Raw genomic sequence first — 21,204 nt, 5'->3', positions numbered from 1 at the left:
GAAATTGCCGATCGCTTTCGGTGCCTCCACCTACAGCAACGCATGTTCTTCAAGATTTGTTTTATTACTCAGGAGCTCTCTGGAGACGCAAGAATCATTTTTGGGGCAGCCACACTCATGGTGTTAGTGGCGCACCGACGGGGGGGTTAGGGCGTTGTAACCCCCACCCCGCGTCCAGCCCCACCAGTCCAACGTGTACCTTCAGCGCTCTGTTCACATTGTCATTAAAATTCAGGAGGTGGCTTGAGGTCGAATTTTCCTGATTAACAAAAACACTCTATCAATGTCTTGTATTTATTCATTCACTCTTAAATTACTTTGAGTAAAACGATGCAGAAGTAAACATCATCCTTGGTGTCATTATTATAATTATTAGACATTTTATTTGCTGTTGGATTCCTCTTGCCTAAGCTAGGAAATTGCATATTATGCAAAGTGATTGTCACCCCCCCCCCCCCCCCCCTGGCAGAGATCCTGGATGCGCTACTGCACGGTGTACTACACTTTTCTACCTTGCGTTATTTAATAAACGTTCAGATTAATTTTTGACATTTTCAATTTAATTATTGGTAGATTTAGCAAGGCATATCTACCTTGGATTTGGGCGGAATTTTTTTTACATCTGGGGAAACGTTGACTGCAAAATCACTTTGACGCAACACTTGTGGAAATTATTAACATAATAAATGTTTTACATACCAAATCAATATATTGCATTTTACTGAGATGCTGTTTTTGCACAATTCTGTGTAATATTCTCTATCACTGTTTGGTAGCGCCACGCTGCGGCAGAAAATAACATGTGGCGTTAAGTCAATGCAGGGATCCTTTCTTGCCGTCGATTCTTCGCATCGGTTGTCCGCAATGGCAGCGAACAACTATTTCGGTTTCGCCGCAGGAAATGCACAGTATGGGTAAGGAGCCCTCCATTTCTGCAAAATATTTGAAAATGTTGCGCGTTGTCGAGCATGGAAATATTTGGGACTTGTGCTTGCTTCTTGTAGTTACAAAATCACCAAGAAAAACCTAGTTGCCGGCAGCGTTCGAGTGCGCTTCCAAAGATGGCGTCGCTTTTGCACATTGTATTCGGAACGTTCTGTTTCACGTTGTAGCGATTGCTTGGCATCTTCGTTGAAGCTAAACCGTGGACTAAATATCTTCGAAAGGCCAAATTCTAGTAGTGTTTAGCCACAAACGTGGTGTGTGCGGTGTTAATTCAACAGTACGCGCCGTGCAGCTAAGCCTACTTGTGGCTAAACTGCTCTTAGTGGCGAGGTTTATTCATTCCGAGGTGCAGAGTTTATAGTGAAAAGAAGCAATAAATGGCCGGGCTTCGGAGTCTATTTAACATTGGCAGGTGCTGCGTTTCTGTTCGCGCTTACTCGTTTGCTTTACGGGCTCGTCACGCCGCCGTTCTCAACGCAGCTTTACTGTCATCGTATTAAACACGTTGAGTGGTATCGAGGCGTTATGAGCCGCCGAGCAGCCCTTGTTAGGCATGTTTATTGGTTTTTTGTTTGAGGCCTTAGTAAGTAATGTGACTGCGCTGGGACGCCGTGGCGACTGGGCGATTCATCAGTGCCGGTTTCAAAACCGCACCCGAGTGCCTTGCGAGACGTGTGCTAACGGTTACATAAAGGTAAAATAAGTGCTAAGGGCCGCTGCAGTTGTCGCAAATCTGACTGAGTTTTCGGGACTGAACGTTCTGCCCGCAATAGACTGGCGAAAGCCAGATCTCGATGTGGGACATTACGAGGTTCGTTCGATTTACGCGCACCCCCCTCGTCGGCATGCAACGCATTTTATTTTCTGCTCATGCCTTATCAGGCACCGTTGACTCTGAGTGTGGTTGTGCAGCAGCTGTTAAATCACTAAGTTATGTACCCCTGTCCACCTTATTACCCCCGGAGAACGCCTTATGTATTCTGAAATAATTGTGGCAGTACATTTGGATGCCGTAGCCTAAACGCGCATGTACCGTTGTGCTATTCCTGCCTGCCTTTGGTCTATTGAAATTTTGATATGCTGGGTGCATGCTTGTGCTCGCCGATTGCATTATTGGTGATATAGACCTAGCAAGCGGGAAAGTTGCTGAAAAGGTTCCTCACAAAATTTCTTTAAAGCTTGTTTCATTTCATTATGCTTGCCTGCTTCCTGAACCCTAAACAAGACGTGTTTGTTCGATGAGCAAAGCATGCGGTGCCTTTTGATTTTAGATGATTGCAAGCTTCATGTCAACCTTGGTGCAAATGTCCATGCATTTCTTCGCGTCGGCAAGTCAACTCCTCGTGTTGTGCTGGAATGTAACATCGAACTGTTGCTGTAACTTCAACATACCTATTTGCGCATGGTTTAAGGGAGATTGGGAAAACTACTGATGTTGAGATTACGAAGCAGTCACGGGAGAACTGATGGCAAAACATTGCAGTTTGTATGCATATATACCTAAAAGAATACATAGCCGCTTCAGGAACCGCAGCTTGAGTGCAGCAGCGAACTGATACAAAGGCACAGTCTCCATTGCCATCCTGTCTTAGAGGTCTTTGAGCAGCACACTGAAAGCAGACTTGTCAATTTTCTATTTGGTCGTAGGCACTATGGCTGGCTGTCCAAACAGTGCAGCCTTATGAACATAGGAGCCACATAGGGCTCATCCCAAGCTTTGTAGCTGCTGTGGTATTTTTTCGTCTCTGTGGGGCTTCTTTGGAGTGCCCTAGATAATTGTGGACGAGTATATAGTGGCTGTGCACTTACATAAAAAGTTTGTTCCTTTGGTTCTTGGTATTTTCCACGCAAGTGTGAAACTTTAATTGGTGTGGTCTTGCACAGAGGGACATCACTTTTTTTTTTTTCCTTAATGTGGCACATTCAATCGGCAACAATTATGAATTGCGACAAAAAAAAATTGTCAGCATGCAGTAATACAGATTTTTAATGTTTCCTTTGTAGCACTATCAAGCCCTTTGAATTGAGAGCAGTATGCTGTCTTGCAGTGACTGCAGAAAAGTTAGGCATGTAAAAGTGATCGATGCTTGCAAGACAAAATGTGCTATAGTGGCTTAAGAGAAAAGGGGAAAATATGCAGAAATAAGTATGTTAATTGCAATTGGAATGTATCACGACCTCCCAGCTTTTTGTGCTGTTAGCTGCAAAAGTTTACAGTGTGTAGTATATGTGGAAAAAAGTTTGAGGTCTGGCCATGCAGCCTGTAGTCAGAATAGTTTAAATTTGCACTGTGTGCTGGTATATGTTCAGCCGTGAAGATTCTCTCTCACTCGCAGGCTGCAAGGTCTGACTTCACTGAAGTTCAGCTTTTTCATGTGGTGTTTGCGAAACAATGGCCATGTGGCTTCCAAAAGCCATGCCACAATGGCAACCCCTGCATTGAACTACACTGTATAGAAAGCTTGACAAGCATTGTACTCTGGATATTTCCTACTGTCCATGCAGAGAAAAAAAAAATTGTGTTCATGTATTTGTTTTTCTGAACTGTAATGCAGGGTGTGCCAAATAAACCGCTTTAATCCTTGGGACTACGAGTAGTATGCATGATGTTGCTTTGGCTGCCATTTGATCTTCTAAATCATTGTTTGCTTGGCGAGTTGGTTCATATTAGTGGGTGAAAGGTTTTGGATCGTTGGCTCACGTCCTAATCACTGAAATACATGACTAGCTTACTATGCCTGTTTGTTTGCTTTGTTCTGGGTCAGATTGCCGAAGTTGACGCATGCGCCGCTGCTTGGATGTTGGGACTACCCTTTGCATTAAATATTCAGATGCAAGTCGTGCAGTTCTGTGCAGTTCATCTTTGTCTTCGTGTTTTTCTGCTGGTTTCTTTTACTCTCTAATTGCTAGTTTTCAGCTTATCCTGCAGGACTGTTAAACAATATGAATAGGGCTTCACTACGTCTATGAACGTCATCAGAATTCGCAAAAGCCTGCGTGGTGCCCTAACTTGCATGGTAGCGATGCCTTTTCCTATGCTAATACTTTTCGGTGTTTTCTGCATTCATAAGTGGCAGCGATCGATGCTCCGCCCTGGGAGAGCGTTGCTTGAGCACTCACAGATGGTGAGCTACAAAATATTGGCCCAGGTCCAGTTTCTGGCTGCAGGGCACACTGCAAGACTGAATGCAAAATGCTCATGTAGTTAAATTTAGGTGCCCATCAGGTGGCCAGTACGATCCAGAGATCAAAACTGATCATTATTGTGTCGTAATGTTTCCATAGCCAAGCTGTGATTCCTAATTGTAAAGCTCCTTTATTAACCTTCCACATTCCTGGTTGAGATAGAAGAGATATGTTTAGTTTAACATTAGCGTAATAGCGAATAGCGGGGTTAAGGGAAATGGTGTTACCGTTCCGCAAACGAACTTTGCATAAAACAAGCTTTAGTATTGTGTGATAGTGTAGTTTACATGTGGTATGTTATTCCATTGTTTTAAAATTTGCATACAATGGTGCACCTAAGTGGTTCTGTCTGTGTGTGTGTCCGGAAAGTGCAAGAGGCAGTGCAGTGGAAAGCAGGAGTGTATTGTATTTGTACTTTCCATACCTGCTGATTCGCAGCGAAATCAGTACAAGCAGTACATGCTGTCTACCGTAGCCTCAGAGATCTCATCTCAGAGGCTGTATGTCGTCGTCGTGCCTATCTCTCGACTCCACCGATAGGTGGCGCTGTCATCTCTGAAGGTTCCTCTCATTCGGCTTTAACGTGTTCAAAAAAAGCAGCGATCTCGAACACTGCAAGGTTATCCATAATTCTCTGTTGTTGAAGCAACCTGAGACTAAGCGAAGCAGTTTAGTCATTTGCTATGAAGTGAATTCTACAAAAGCGATACCGAATTCAGTTTGAAGCGGGCAGCCGTGGCCACCGCCATGTTTACTACGTAAACCACGTAACATTAAAACTGAGAAATAGTGTGTGTACACTAAATGCTAGGGGTCGTTTAGTGTTCTGCGTTCTGCGCATTTCAATCCGGCTATTCCGCTAAACTAAAACTGTCCAATGATTTTTTTCACCATGCTGGCATACTGCTAGCACACCATTCACCATACCAGTAGTGCACCAACATGGAGGCATGGGCGACACGCCTACTCCCTTGGGAATCGTGTGCCTTGTTCTGACTGGCAGAAAAACTTGTTCGCACACTGCCTTCTGTGCGCACACTGCCTTCTGTGTTCAGCTTGCAAAGTACGGGCTTGATATCTTTTGTTACAGCACTAGCAGTTGTGCAAGTTTTATTAATGACATACGATCCGTCTTGCAGTGCTGCCGGCACCTACCCAGCCGCCGCCAGCCAGACAGGCTACACCATGCAGCACGCTGCTGCAGCGGCAGCCACTCCCCAGCAGTTTGGTGCACGTGCAGCTCCCACGTACAGTGCCTACGACACCCACAATGCGGCTGCAGCCGCAGCTGCAACTGCAGCCGCCGCTGCCTTTCACTATGCCCCAAGGCAGCAGGTTAGTGCACGCTTCCATGCAGCGTGGCGTCCTCTGCTGGGCCCTCACAGTCTTACTACTGCCCTGCACCCAATTTCAGTGCTAGGCATAGTTTTACTAGAGGGAAATCTGGTGCTGCAATAATCAAATTGCCAGTGTTCTGAAAACTGAATGGCAGGAGTTCAGTACACTTCAACTAAAACAGGCTGTTTTAGGAAACCAGTCTGAAGTTCAACTAAACTAAAAATGGGAGATATCCATTCATCATCATACTTCTCATCATTCCAAAGTTGTTTTGGCTTCTGTGCTGGCAGTACACACAAGACATTGGTGCTAGATTTCCTTCAAGTAATGTGTAAAACTTGTCGCAAAATGTTGTCAGCCTGTGTGTTGATTTCAAGGAATGGGAAGCCATAACTTTTGCAGTTTCATATGGCACTTTTCTCAAAGAGATAATAATGGCGGCTGTTACCTCCTCTGGATTTCACATGCATGTGTAAAATATTCCTTATAAATATTCAGATTCGAGTTAAGTGTCTATGGTTGCTGCTAGTCCTGCCTTTGTGAATGCCTTTGTGCATACAGTGTGCAGTGGGTCACAGTGTTTTTAGTATAAGGTCGTTAATGTGCATAAGATAAGTAAATGCAGCTTGCTGGGGTGTTGCATAATCTTGAAGTGTCTAACCCTGTGGCATTTAGCTTAATGTGGAGCTTTTGGCACACTGTGTAGTATAAGAGGGAGCTGAGGGAAGAGTCAAGCTGATCTTTAAAGTGTTCAGCAAGTGTACTTTTTGTGGCATGTGTGTGATGTGACTTAAAGGAGACAAGTTGCAAGTCTTATAATGCAGCCGGTAAAGTTCACAGATACTGCACATCAAATATATTCATATTCAGCTACCTTAGTGTAATCCATGCACTAGAAAAACACTTTGACATTGCAAATATTTACTTCATATCGGTAAAATTATGAGATCCTAATTTATGGAACCTTGATTAAGGCTCGGATAAAACCAAGAATATATGTAACTTGAGAAACAATTTTGCAATTATCGAACTAAATGCAAGTGATTCCCTTTGGTGTGGGGCTTTGGTTGGCATGCAAATCATAGCATGTGTTAGTGGAAAGACTGAATGGCAGTGCACAAGGCAATCAAGCTCCACCTATCAGAAATTCAAGCTTATGTTTTGGACCTCAAGCTTGCTCACTGCACCATGTCGTTGCTGTTTAAACATTAAGATCAGTTTTTTAGTCATTTGGTGCTTCCATAGAACAGGTTATTCTGCAGATAGCAATAAGACAGGACCATTTTGGAAGGCGCATTAATCTCGCATACAGCTTCACAATGTAGTGCGCTGTAATGTTTCACCCTTGCGCTATCGAATAAATATTTCTGGTTGGCAGCCTTAATGGAAGTCCAAGCGTAATTAATGGTAACAATTTGTACAGGTCAAACTTTCTTTTTGTGACAGGGTAGATCGCACTGGTTCCCAGAGGTTATTTGAGCTGAGCAGAGCAAGAATTCAGTTCTTGCAGCATGGGTGTGTCACTACTGTGTGTGACAACAGTTAAATGCTTGTAGTTTCCATCTCCTGTACTGAACAGCACAGACCATGTTAATGTGTATTTTGGCTTGAGTCCCTCTGTAGCCCCTGACATATGGTATCTTCACTGCTTACAGGCAACATATGAGAAGAGCAGCCAGGGGGGCTACTACGGCCAGGGCCAAGTGAGCACGGCGTACGGCAACGCGGCTGCCACCACTGGCGCAGCCGAGAGCGTGAGCTCTAGCTACGCGGCCCAACCAACAGCCAAGAGCAGCTTTGCCTCGGCCTACAGGGCACCTCCCTCGGGTCCCAAGAGCAACGCTGGCCAAGCACCACAGCAGCAGCAGCAAGGCAGCGGGGGCAGCGGTGCATCTGCTGCCACGTATCTCTATTCTTCTGGCTACTCGAGTTCCTACGGAGGCGTGCAAAACTCTGGCTATCATGGAAACCAGAACAGCAGTGGGGGTGGTGGTGGTGGTGGAGCCAAAATGTCGTGGAACAGCGGCAATGTCGGCACTGGTGGTGGGGCTGGCGGTGGGGGGGGTGGTGGTGCCATGGGCTCTGGAGGCCCCGGACCCTACAAGCGGCCCGGTCCCTTCCAGAACAAAATCAACAAGCCCAAGCCGCCGCCAAAGCCCCCGCAGTTGCACTACTGTGAGGTGTGCAAGATATCTTGTGCGGGCCCCCAGACCTACAAGGAGCACTTGGAAGGTCAGAAGCACAAGAAGAAAGAGGCAGCGCTCAAGAGCAATGGGACGGCAGGAACACCGCCACTGCCTCGGGGAGGCACAGCCCTACGTTGCGAGCTCTGTGATGTGACATGCACTGGCTCGGATGCCTATGCCGCTCACATTCGGGGTGCCAAGCACCAAAAGGTAAACATGGTTCATTGGCCTAATGGTTAACTTTTAAAAACATTGGCTGCAGTCATGAGTTCAGTTCTGTAACCTTTGCTTTGAAAGCAGTGTGACCACTTGCACTTCGTGATTTTGGGTTCTTTGCTTGGCTATTTTCTTTCTCTTGTCAGTGTGATGTTATTTCCTTGAAATTGTATTTTGGCTGAAATTGTTGCATTCATGAGTCTTGCTTGCAAAGCCAAACAATCGCATGATTATCTTTTGGCTGAAGTGTTCAATCTGTTACTGATTATTTTTGAACAAGCCTATTCGGGCATGCCTTGAGAGCATGATTGGCGATCTGCTTGTTCGCGAAGTCCATGTGGCTTGGGAGCTTATTTAAAAACGTTAAAAAGTTTTGCTTTTAATAAGTGCCACTTCGTCTGCTGTGATAAGCATGTTTGTGCATGTTCGTTTTAATTTTGCATATCCTTTGCAGCTATGCTTAAAGCGATTCACTGAAAATTAGACCATGTATTTAGGAGCTTCGGAGTGGGATTGAACTTTGCAATTAAATTCAAATTCTTGGTTTCTGGTGCTAAAAATTTGATCTGATATGAGGAATGCTGTAATTGGGGGCTCCAAATTAATATTGACCACCTTGGATTCTTTAACACCCACCCAATGCGCACTGTACATTGGTGTTCTTGCATTGCGCCCATATCGGAATGCGGCCACTGCTGCTGGGATTGAACCCACAACCTCGAGCTCAGCAATGCCATCGCTACTGTGACGCCGATGCAAAAGCATCAGTTGTACTATGTGGTGGGGCAAGGGTCATTTGTTCCTGTCTTAGTGATTGTTGAAACTGTAGGAAAGGGAGAGCGTGACCCAATAGGATATAGGCAAGATGCTGTAAGCAGGCTTTTGAACGCATAGATTGCGGTACACAAGATTGTTAATTGCATGTTTCAAACACTGTTGAATCTAAGGGTTGTGCGTGAGTAGTGAGGATGTAGGGCTAGTGGTGAAAAGGAAATAGTTGGCACTAGCCTTGTGGGGATTTGAGGGAATGTGCTAAAGAGCCACCCCTCAGGCTTGGTGAAAATGCAGGCTGTGAATAGCATACACTGCTGTGAATATCTCAGCGAAATTTTGCAGTTGTGCATGGAGCTTGCAAGCGGAGGGCGAAGTCACCTTTCTCTCAAATGCCTTTTCAACAGAAGCCTGCCGCTCTTTTTCTCAACGCTTTATTTTGTAATATAGCTGGTTCCCATATCCCCTTCAGGCGCGAATTAAATCTGGCGTAGCGAAAAAATTTTTTTGTTCTGATTGGGAATATATAACGCTATTAAAGAAGGAATCCTCAAGAAATTCAGTAAAAAATTTATTGGTTAAGATTTTCCGTGGCGTCCACATATGTGGACGTTGTGCCTCAAAGCAGTAATATCAGTGAAAGGTGATGAAGAAAACTCACGCTTTTATTTCGAACGCTCGGAAATAATCTTTGCAGGAACACTGTTTAGGAAGTCTTTTCAGCAAAAGTTATCAGAAATAGTCTATTTGTTATGAAATAAATAAAAACAGTCGTTCTGAGATGTCAAACATAGAAAAACATTGCACTTCCTGCAGCGGACACGGGTTTTTGATGTGCATTCCTCTCTGCGGCAGCGTTGTGCGTTAGGCATCTTTATTTGCTGCGGCCAATGACTGATCCCATCATAGCGCACAGTGCTGACTGGTAGTGGTGAAGCATTGGGTACCTTCTTTTTCACTGCTTGGGAGTTCTCATTGCTTGGTCGTCCACGCTTCTTTTGTGGACTATTGCTCTTCAGAGGCAATTTGCGACGTCTGTCTGAAATGCCATCATGTCCAGTGTATCTTTTTTAGTAGCCCTTCTTTATTGGCATCTCTTAAGTACTCGAGCCAACTGTTGCAGAGGGCAAACGAAACAAAATGGCACATCACTCTCACTGGCCACTTGCTTGTTCGTGTCCGCATTGGGTAGAGGGACATGATAAAGTCCAGTTTGTCCACTCCACCCATGTATTTGTTATAGTCCAGGACTACCTCCGGACAGTCAATGTCGACATGGACCTTTGTGGCTTCGCTCCACCTTCTCACGGTGCCAACATTTCCAACTCCTAGGTGGGTGGAAGCCATGTTAACAATCCCGTTGTCTTGCCAACGGACCAGGACAACGTCGTCATTCTGGGAAACCCATTCATCATGGCTTCCCCGTCCTTCTTTCTTCATTTCCTTTTCTGTTTTCATGACGCATCCTGCCAAGCGGTTTCCTCTAATTGTGCCACTAGCCAAAATGCCGATCTCTTTTAGCTGAAGAAAGAGCTTCACGGACGTAAAATAATTATCCATGTAGCACTTGATGTTCTGTGCCTTCACGCCTTCTGGGTTTGGCTTTCCCTTCACAAATTGCTTTGCTGCAATGCGCCCCGTGAACGGCACCATCTGTTCATCAATGCTATTCTGTTCCAAGGGAACAAGCTGTAAGCAACGGCTTCTGACAGCTTCTATCAACGGCCTAACTTTCCAAAATTTGTCTTGGCTGTTGGGGTCCCGTTCTTCATTAGCGTCGCTTATGTGAAGAGCGCCTCTGATTTTGAAGAATCTCTTCATGCCCATCGAATCGGCTATTGCAGGAATCCTCGTTGCAGATTGCCAATACATTCTGACGCGAGGGTATTTAAGAACACCCATTAGCATGAGCATTCCAAAAAATATTTTGATTTCTTCTTTCGTAGTGGCTAATACGGTACCGTCTCTTTGTAAGACATACCTGTTGGTGAATTCAGCAAGGTCTTCAAATATCTGTTCGGTGAAATACTTGCTAAAATACACAAGTGGCTGCTGAGGTGGCGACGCTATCTCAGGATTGTAGTGGCAGTCAACATCACTTGGAGCAAAATCTTTCTTCATCCATTTAATCTGAGCCTTTTTGGATGCCGCAGGCTCGTTCGAGGTAATGACCGTGGCGTCTGGTCGTGCAGGCAGTGCAGCTGTGGCCATAGATGCGTTCACCTGACCATTGGCAGGCTGAAACAAGCAGCGTAAATTAGGGACAAACTAACTATAGACAGTTTGGTGCCATGTTTTTTCCCGAGAACACAAAATAATGTCTCACAATCTAGAGCAAACTTACCATGTTTTCTTCATTTTCTTCTTCCATTTCATCATCAGAAAAGTCCCCATCTGAGACATCTCCATTTGATATTTTCATCAGGATTTCTTCTGCTGTTGCATCATCAACCTTCTTGCGTTTTGATGCATGATCTTCAAGTCCTGTAGACAAAAAATTCACGCATAACGATCATTTCTCCACGCATGGTGCTGAAATGGTGCACCGCCAAAATTACCCGCCAAAATAGCTGCCCCACAACAAAGGCGGCACTAAGGCGCAATATCCACGATCGTGGACGCGCTATTTCGCGCACCCCTTCTCACGCTATAAGTTGTTTCCGGTTGCAAAAGTCTTGTTTATTGGCATGCATTATGTCTTAGCTATAACTGACAAATGCAGAATTTTATGCCACCTTGAATGGAATATCGCAAAAGCTTGAAAAGTGAGAGCCACTTACGTGTGCCGCCGTAAAACGTGGAGGCGTCCATCTTTGAGATTTGTTTTTGTAGTGATTTTGCGTCAGGTGCGGCAGATGGCGCCACGGGTTGCTGCAGCAACATGTAGAGATGGAGGCAGCACTGTTTGCGCGCGAAATTCAAAGTTAGTTTCGAGATATTTAGCTGTGAAGTTGGCGTCCACTTACGTGGACGCTGCGCCTGAAGGGGATATGCAGCTGCTATTGGCCAGTAGCCGACATCAATCAAGAAGGGTGTTTGGATCGGTGCGCTTCTTCCTATTGTTGCTGTGGATATTTATTGACCCAGTTTAACAGGCTGAAGTAAACAAAGATACTTTCGAATTTCGATAAAAATTGCTTCCGGAAGAAGCCTACTATGGTCTGTACTAATCCATGGTGATAGCAAATACTATTTTATTTATTTATAGATAGTGCTATCTGAAATCGGGTCATAGCAGGGTGGGTATACATAGAAATATGCAAGCATGTAAACATACAGAATTCATCAGATGTGCAGGCATTATTCAAACATTGGTGAATACATAAAAAATACAAACAAATAACGCACACAAATTCATAACATTTGCAAGCATTTTTCAAACATTGTTAAGGAAATATAATTTCACAGTTGTGATAGCGGCCTTATAGTCCCCCAGGCATGTAGCCAATACATGGTGTAGTGCTATACTTGAAAATGTGCAAATGAATGAATTAAAAACTTGATTTATTCCTCTTGCAAGGGAAAGGGGTAATGGGACAGAGGGTGGGGGGAGGAACTACTTGAAGTAGGCCTCCTCTACCGTCTCAGCCCACTCCAGGATGGCCTCCTGAAGGTTGGGCCTTGAGCTGCGCAAGGCAGCCTCCCACTACTCCTCACTAAATATAAATTGTTTGAGGAAAGAGGGAAGGGGTTGCTTAGGGCACCCCCACATGATAGTGGTTTAAGCAAAGCATTCTTGTACTAGGCTAATAGAATGTTACAATTCTTTGCCAATGCCATTCCTTTTCTTGCTTCATCAGTGGTCAGAATGGCACTCAGCCATTATCAATGGGATCAGCTGGTTGGTGAACGGTGGATAAGAGTGGCATAGGATGAAGCGGAAGGAGTCTCTATGTTATACTTGCCCTGTTTCACCAATTCCATTTGCAATATTATGGTTGTGTGTATTGTGAATGTGTATACTGAATGAGCACCGAAGCGTTGTCATCATCTAGTGCCATTTCGTGGTGGTTTGCAGGTGGTGAAGCTGCACACAAAGTTGGGCAAGCCGATTCCTTCAACAGAGCCTGTTGTGATAGCCGCGACAGGTACCACCACCACAACAAAACCATCTACGACAGCCACTACCACCACCACTGCTTCATCACAGGGTGCTGCGGACAGCGCTGCAAAGGCAGCTGTGGAATCTGAAAGGGCAGCTGCAGTGGAGGAGAGTTCTCTAGATGCTCTCAAGGACGACAAGGGCGCAGAGGTGGGCTCCACAATGTAGTTAGTCCCTAGTTGGAAAGTGCGGGAGACTGCAGTTGGAAAGAAAGTTATCGGTGACAACCTAAAGATTCATACTAGCCAACTATCCCGAATTTTCTGTACAGCCTAACAATTAGGCTCATTTTAGATCTTACTAAATGTGCATCAGGTCTTGCAAAAAATGTACGCTCGTTTGTCTCCAAAACTTCCATTGGAAGACTTCCAATTTTTAAAGGATTCCAGACAAGTTCCCGAAGCAGGCGAAATTGGCAACAGGAAAGTCGTTGACAATTTCACTGTGTTATAAATTGTGTTGCTTGACGGTCTGTGCTGTTGCAAGCCTGCAGGCGCTTGTGTTCTGTGTCTAATGGTAAATAATCGTTAATAAATTCTTGTATGCATCCTACCAAATGCATGTGCTCAGGCAAGCTGGTTCCCCACTGTGTCATGGATGCGAGATTTTGAAGTTAAGGATGCTGTGCCAAATGAGGCACGATGTGGCACCACCAATGTGTTTTGTAAAGTCATGGCAGAGGTTAATTTTCGATATTGGCGTCTCCCAGGAACGCATGCTTTAAGAGCACAGAGAGCAAGTGCAATGTGGTTTTGTAGGCAGAGCTTGTACTGAATTGCTTAGGTTGTCACCGAGTAATAAAAAATACCGTACTTACTCGGCATAGTGAACGAACTTTTCTTCCCCAAAAAATATGCGCAGTTATTAGTGGGGTAAAATTTTGAGCAATTTTTTACGCGGCCACCTCTACAAAAGTCTGTTTGCCTGAAAGGCAAACCATCGATTGCGATAACAAATGCATAGACAGCGATACGAAGTGAGGACAGTAGTTTTATCGGTCGTATAAACTTGCAAACGTTCGCTAACTATGTAACTTAACAAACATGGTGTCAGCGCGCACATGCAAACATGAACACATCGCACTCGATGACTGCGTACACTAGCTGTCAAAACGCTGCCGTGAGCAAGCGCGACAGCAACAGCGAGCGAAGTGCCCTTCGTGATTGCTTCAGCGTAAACTGAGTGGCGAGAACGGAGCATGCACAAAGGTATAAGCTGCCATTGCACCTAGACTCAGCCCCCAACGCAGATCGCTTTCAAGATAATAGCCGCACCATGTGCAGTTGCTGCACCTCCCTCCCCCCGGCGCCATGCGCGGGACGGTGTTTCTTTCCCGCTTTCCTCCCTCGAACGCGTGAGATTGAGCTGCACTCGTCAGCGCTGGAGGCAAAAATGCGCCTGGAGTAGACACACGGTACAATTCTGCGTCCGATACAGTCGTACCGTCTCTCTCCTAGTTCACGGCAGCAACTTCAGGGTGCGTCCATTATGCAATGAAAAGAAAAAATCGGGCCTGCTGCTCACGTGGCTTAAAGATTAGCATGGAATGCGTGCTCCAACGGCCCATTTCATTGCAATCCTTCGCTTCTGTTTTACCTTGTTCTTTGAAAGGTGAAAGTCACTTTTGTCCAGCACAATGATGTGATGGAGTCTCTATGTTATACTTGCCCTGTTTCACCAATTCCATTTGCAATATTATGGTTGTGTGTATTGTGAATGTGTATACTGAATGAGCACCGAAGCGTTGTCATCATCTAGTGCCATTTCGTGGTGGTTTGCAGGTGGTGAAGCTGCACACACGATGAACGTTCAATGAACGTTCATCGTTCATTTGTCATAAAAAAACTGAATAACGAAACGAAAAAGTAGCTCCCTTGGAGGTGGTGAAGCCAATGGCAGTACTGTGTTCGCGTCACACATAGCGTCAGAGGATTTAAAGTGCAGGGAGAGCTCTCAAAACACGTAGCAAAAGGTATCCCCCATGTTTTCCTGTGGATGTACGATACTGATAGATGTTCCCGTCAAGAGAAGCTTAGGCTACCTCCTGCAAATTGTCGCAATGGAGGCCGACCACACTTGTTTGCAGTATGGCTGCTCAAAGATGGGCAAAAATGATCTCAAAACCGTGATCTAGACCTGTTTGTAGCTTGCTTCTCATGCATATTTTGTTTTCATTTCATGCTGTGTGTAAGTAGAGGGCTTAACAGTGATAACACAATCAAAAAAAGTTTTTCGAAGCACAAAAATTATTTCTCACTCATCTCCTCTTAGGTGGGACACTGGTCTGTATAGACCTTTTCACAAAGCGACGTTTGAGTAGCGCCTTTGCTCGACACGGGCGGCGTCTAGCATCAGAACATGCTATGCCGCCATTTTGGACTGTGGGCCTTGCGAGAGCCAGGGTTCGCACAGCCCCTTGAAATCCTTGAATATCCTTGATATTGACAGTATAAGTTCAAGGGCCCTTGAAAGTACTTGAATACCCGTGGGCTCCTTGTAATCCTTGAAAATCCCGTGGGATTTGTTCCGCTAGAGGAAATTAACGATGTACCTCCGCAAGTCATGCTGATATTTAAGGCCCTTTCCCTTACGAATGCCCATGAAAACAAGCTGTGTTGACTAAAGGGCAACATCAGGAAGTCTCGGTTTTAAATCTCGCAGCCCCTACGTCGTCTGGCAACTAATATGCATTGGAAATCCAATCCAATGCGTGACATATCGCTCGCTCGGCTTGCGTATAGTGCCTAGAATATACTCTAGTGTGCCGTCCACCGAGAGTCTCCAACGCGGGACGGTGGCGCGGGCTGTGATGCCTGCCGCCGCGGGCCACCAGACGGCGATGCCTGTCGGCATCATGCTAAATCCTGCGGTGTTCGACTCGCGTTCGTTTGCGATGCGTTGATTGCTACGCGTCGATTGCAATGCTTAGTTCATTTCTCGCCTTGCTGCCGCTTTCGTTGCAGTCTTTTCTTATTGTGAGTGGGTTTTTTGCATCTATGTGTGCACTCGTCTGTCTAAAGAAACTTTGAACAGGTCGCGAAACCGCGATTTCCCAGAGACGCGGAAAGAAACGGCTCATCTCATTACCCAGCGCGTCCGCAGACCCCGAACGTATTGCGGATTGGGACAAGAACATAAGAGGCAGATCGCCGGGCAAATGGGGAGACTCGCGTCGTGTCTTGCCTGAAGTCCGCCCATGTCTCAGCATGGTCCGGCACAGTCTCGAAGTGCAGCACACCAAGCGGCCGGCGGCGGCAGGCATCACACTCGGTGCTACCGCGACACCCGCTCTCGGCACACTAGTATGTGTCTTTTAGGTACTATAGTCGGGCCGTTTGTCGGCTTCGTGCGCACCATTTCAGTGAAGTTCGCGTTTGCGTTGTGTGTTTACTTTGACAAGATGCCAGGCGGGAAGTGCAAGTTTCAGCCTGCGTGGCTGCAACATACGAACTATCGTCACTGGGTGAGACCGGAACCAAGCGATCCTTATCGAGCAATGTGCGCATAATGTCAGAAGACGGTCGACATTGCAACGATGGGGGAATCTGCCTTGAAGAGCCACCAGAAAGGCGAAAGGCGACGAAGTTTCCGTCGAACAGCCAAAGAAAAAGAAGCGGAGATAACAGCTCTTGAAAGAGAAATTAATGCGAAAATAGGGCTCCTTTCCTAAGTCATGTGAGGAAATAAAATTACGCTAACACTCCTTGAATTCTGCCTTTTTGCATCCTTGAAATCCTTGAAATGTCCTTGAATTTCCAGCCAAATATTGTGTACGAACCCTGGAGAGCAGGCTGGCCGCACTTCGGTTGTGTGATCTTCACCGATAATTACTTCGATTGTTTTCTTTCGCTTCGCTTGTCTTGTGCTGCTTGACTTGTTACATGTTTCACGTGCTCACGGGAGCGCTCAGTGTGAAGTGAAATGGCAATAGAAAGCCCAGGCAGTGGATCATTGATGTGGCGTTTCGTCGTCGGTAGCGGCCGCAGCCGCGTCTACTTCGTCGAGACCTGGCGTGCTAATCAGCGGTATTTTAAGTGCGAAACACTTAGGCGCCCGGGCTGCTGACGTCGGCATCCGTCGCGCGTTTAAGTGCGCAGCACTTTAGGGGCCCGGGCTGTGGGCGTTCGTCGCGCCTGATCACGTCCGGGCTGTAGCGCTACTCCAGCACCGGCGCATCGCTGCTTCGCACTTTTCCAGGTTTCGCGTTAGTGGAGCTGCATTTCTTACCCTGCTCTTTGGTGCTCTCAAATGTAATATATATTTTTTTCATCGTTATTGCTGGGCACATGTGACTGTAGTCGTCGACTCAATCTGATCACTAGAGGCCGGATCTTTAGGCATTAAAAAAGCGCGTTTTAGGCGCCAAAAATACGCAGACAAAACAACGTTTTAGGCCTCCAACGTCATAAATATAGGCACAATAAATTTTTACATAAATGCAAATCATTTCAAACGAAGACTTGCGCGACCTATTCTACGATAGGAAAACAAGAAATGGTATTGTCTATGATGGCACAAAGGCGCCGACAGTTGAACATAGCCGTGCAATTGTCCCATAAAACTGCTGGAACTAATGACGATCAATTGACTTCATTCAATAAGCACACTGCTCATAATCATGTTCAATGGCCACTGTACTCGAGCGTCGCATATAGTGAAACAGGCACGAAAAAGAATACTTGAAAGCTGGGAATACTGATTAAAAAACCTATACTTTGTCTGCCTGACGCAATTAAATTAAGACACAACAAAAACAGACAAATAACAAATGCAAGGGAGACTACGATTTATTAAGGAATTAGCATGTTCTTACATGAGGACTGTTAGCAACTCTTTGCAATTTTCTCATATACAATGACGTTATCCGTGTACAGGCCAGACGTCCCAACACTGCCAAATACACTTCCGCCCATTTGAAGAAATATGTTTGGAGAGCACGCGGAACATAGTCTAAGAATCACTGTAAAAGTTGTGGAAACAATTGCAAAGTGCCACCATCTCCAGATTTTTGGATTCAAAATTGTGCCTCTTGTCACTGAGAATGATCTCGTGCGCTGAGAAGGAACACCCGACGGGCGGTGAACACCTTAAAAGGTAAATTACAAGCAAAACAAAACCCCGCGTGCACATCACATTTTTGTTTCTTTTGCTCTTCACTCTCCTTTCCCCTGACGGCTCTCCGCGGTTTCGCATTCGTCAACCGCTCGCGCAGTGTCAGCACGGCGGCGTATGCTGGCCGGTGCGTCCCATTTCAATGCTGCTAGCAGTTGTTTTCCAGGAGTTGGTTGAAGTAAAGGACTAGGTTGAACCCCATAGTGTTCCGAACAGTCAATGTTGCCCGGTAACATGAATAACGGTCTCTAACTGCACTCGAAAGTGAAACTTGAGGCTAAATAATGTTCATATAGGCGCCGATATTGAAAATAGGCAGTTAGACACAAACGCCAAAATAGGCATTTATAGGCACTATAAAACCACTATAAAAGCCCTTCTTAACCCCTAATTCATGCTCATATATGAAAGTGGGGTGATAGGAGCGCAAGGAACAAAAAAGGCATTTGCCTAAAATCCGGTCTCTACTGATCACCATTACATTTCGCAGTTGAGGGTTACCTCATTTAGAGAAAGCAGGCGCGTACGTAGCTGTCTGTTAATGCTTAAAACCAGGCGCCGGCGGCCAGCCGACGCGTATCAGCGGTTGGTAGATATGCGGTGGTTACTTCATACGCTTCCAACGCAACTCAACAGCTCAGTCATGCAAAATTTATTGAATCTGGTGCAGTGCAGGGTGCTTATAACCAAATGTCAAAGCAGAAGCGTAGTGCTTGAGCTGTGGTACCTGCGGCAAAGCCCAGGTGCTAGATTTCGAAATTACCTTTATGTGCACCTGCTTTATGAACCTTTATGTGCAGGGGCGTGTGTGAACGCAGAGACTGTTTTCAAGGACACACGGGCTGCATACATGTTCCATAGGGCACTATTTTTCCAGAACGTTGCGAAGTGTATTTACTGACTAGTTCTCTTGCAGAATGCTTCAATTTGTCTCATACCAGTGTCACCCGGCCACTTTTGATCGCGATCGAGCCCAATCTGGATCGGAATGTTTGACCACGAATGGCTCCCTTCCGCAGATTGAGCAAAGAAGCCAATCGCGGCCGAGAAACTTGATCCAGATCAGGGTCGATCACGATCAAAGGTGCGCCATGTGACCCCCTTATTAGGCACTGGAATGAAGTCGTGTTTCAAAGAATAACAAATGTAGCATCTGCCAATACATACGAGAAAAGATTACATCGAAGAGCTGAAATTCTTGCAACCTCTTGGGAAATATGCGGAAAAGGGTTTACCAAAATGCATTATTTTACTGATTTGTGCATTGGTTCACATTGGACTGAAATGCCAAGTCTTCGGGTGATGCAGGAAACCGGTGAAGCATGAACATACCACGTCGGCAGTGGTCTCGCGGAGTGCTGTGTTGTGGACACACTTAGTCCCTAAAATCGTTATTTTCCGCTGGTTGTTTGTGCACCCATAAACTGCACAGTGCTGGCCTGTAGCCTTTTGATGAGTATATATGCCATTATTTACGAGCATAAGTCATTCGTGACAAAAATAAACGGAAACGTCGAAGGAAAGCTACCACTCCGCAATGCAAGCGCAAGGCAAGTCTACAGTCCAGACCGTCGGAAGCGCCCTCGTGAAAACGTCTATAGTACCGTATTTTTCCGCATACATTCGAATCCACTTATAACAATATTCAAGTGCCACGAAAATTCCATTGTTATAACCGGGCTGCATGAAAAAAATCAAAATGAGATTGTTGTGAGAAAACTATAGTGGGGGAGGCTAGTGCCCCTCCCCACCACCTACCTCCATCCGGCTTCTGATTGAGTTGACTCGTTTAACTCTGCTTCCTGCGCGCTCCGATCGCATGTAACAAGCCACTGCTGTTGGCACTCAAGAATGGCACTGCTATAACTGCAAAGTGGGGTCACGGCCGGGCGTCAAGTGACATGCGAGCTCCACCGAGGCATCGCTTGGCACTCCAGAATGGCACTGCTATAACTGCAAAGCGGGGTCACGGTCAAGCGTCGAGTGACATGCGAGCTCCACCGAGGCATCGCTTTGGTGGCCTCAAAAGGGGCCTTTTAAAAGATAATAGAAGGTTGCCGTGGGCAGTCTTTCAGAGAAATCCAGAAACGCCGGGGCAAGCTTGCCACGTTGTACTTCTCACCGACTTGCCCAAGAAAATCCCATGTCTGTCAGCCTTGCTTTCTTTACACGAAGCTTGCCGACATCCTTATCTCGCGAGCACGAAGCCCCAAAGGGACTGAACCATCTGCAGGGCCTCCTGCGAGGACAACATTGAGGCAGCCTGTCCTACTGCGTCATCGCTGCCTACCATGCCGTCGCCGTTGCTATCCGAAGCAAGCACGTTCACGACGATCGCCTGATCGGTTAGAAGCACTTAGTTTCCAAATCTATAGCAGTGTGCTTTTTCACTGGCAAGGTCATGCATTGCCGATGATCAGCGGGCGGATCAGCAATCTTCCGTTTTGGCGGCGAATCAAATGAGGCTGCAAAACGGGCGAAACCCCGTGGCCCGGAACGACTTCGACGCAACCAACAAAGACGGGCACGAGCGACTTCATCCATCAGCAGAAATGTGCAAGAGCAGGACCCAGCGCTATCTGCTATCAGTGTAGTTGACGCAGTCCATTCTTGTTTCGGAGGGTGGCGGGGTGCAGAATTATGGGCGCAGCCCATTTGTATTCGGAGGGTGGTAGGGCGATGGGAGAAAGGCACGCGAGGCTGGCGATGCGAAGAAGGCTGGAAAACAGTGCACGGCGATGTGCGGTGGCTCCAATTTATTATTTTCTTTTTCTTCTCAAGAATTTCGCATTCCATTCTTTTTCGGCACGAACACCGAGTAGCCAGACTTCGTTATAACCAATAATGCGGCATGGGGGCATTGTAGTAAGCGGGTAGTAAGCTGGTGAAAGTTGACAGTGCAGCAGCTTCTCATTGTTATAACCAGTATATTGTTAAAACCGGCAAAAATTCCTTGGGGAAGGGCTTGGTATTTGCTTTGGTTTTGTTCTTTGAGTGGGAATAACTAGCCAAATAGGCATTCTATGAGCACCTAAGTATTTTTACCTTGTTTTAGTGTATTTTAACGGTTGAAGGTTGGCCGAGTTGGTAATTCATGGCATAAAGTTGAGCACAGCCCAAATGACAGATTGTGGTTTTCAGCTCCATGTTTGTTTTGTTTGTTAGTCTGTTGCACTGTGCTCATTTGACATCGTGTGCTGTCTGCACTCTTCCTACTGAAAGTTTCACCACTTTATGTTCTTGCTCTTGATTTGGAATGTATATTGAAATGTCTAAGCTTTAAGGTCATATGCCTTTACAAAGCAGTGAGTGGCATTCCAGTTTGCTTGAGCAGTGGTGCTTTTTTCT

General features: G+C 45.9%; 1 protein-coding gene across 1 annotated transcript in view; it reads left to right on the top strand.

Annotated features, from left to right (window-relative positions):
* Positions 1-804: 804 nt before the first annotated feature.
* Positions 805-21,204, top strand: part of LOC119442479 (zinc finger RNA-binding protein-like) — a 63,028-nt gene continuing 42,628 nt past the window's right edge. The window contains exons 1-4 of the mRNA XM_049662199.1: positions 805-914; positions 5,271-5,466; positions 7,125-7,865; positions 12,661-12,894. Coding sequence (XP_049518156.1) covers positions 817-914; positions 5,271-5,466; positions 7,125-7,865; positions 12,661-12,894 — 1,269 coding nt within the window. The 5' untranslated portion in view covers positions 805-816. The remainder of the gene's footprint in view (positions 915-5,270; positions 5,467-7,124; positions 7,866-12,660; positions 12,895-21,204) is intronic.

Source organism: Dermacentor silvarum, chromosome 2 (assembly GCF_013339745.2).
Source record: "Dermacentor silvarum isolate Dsil-2018 chromosome 2, BIME_Dsil_1.4, whole genome shotgun sequence".
NCBI lineage: Eukaryota > Metazoa > Arthropoda > Arachnida > Ixodida > Ixodidae > Dermacentor > Dermacentor silvarum.
Note: the sequence above shows the minus strand (reverse complement) of the source record. Positions and strands in the feature narration are given on the sequence as shown.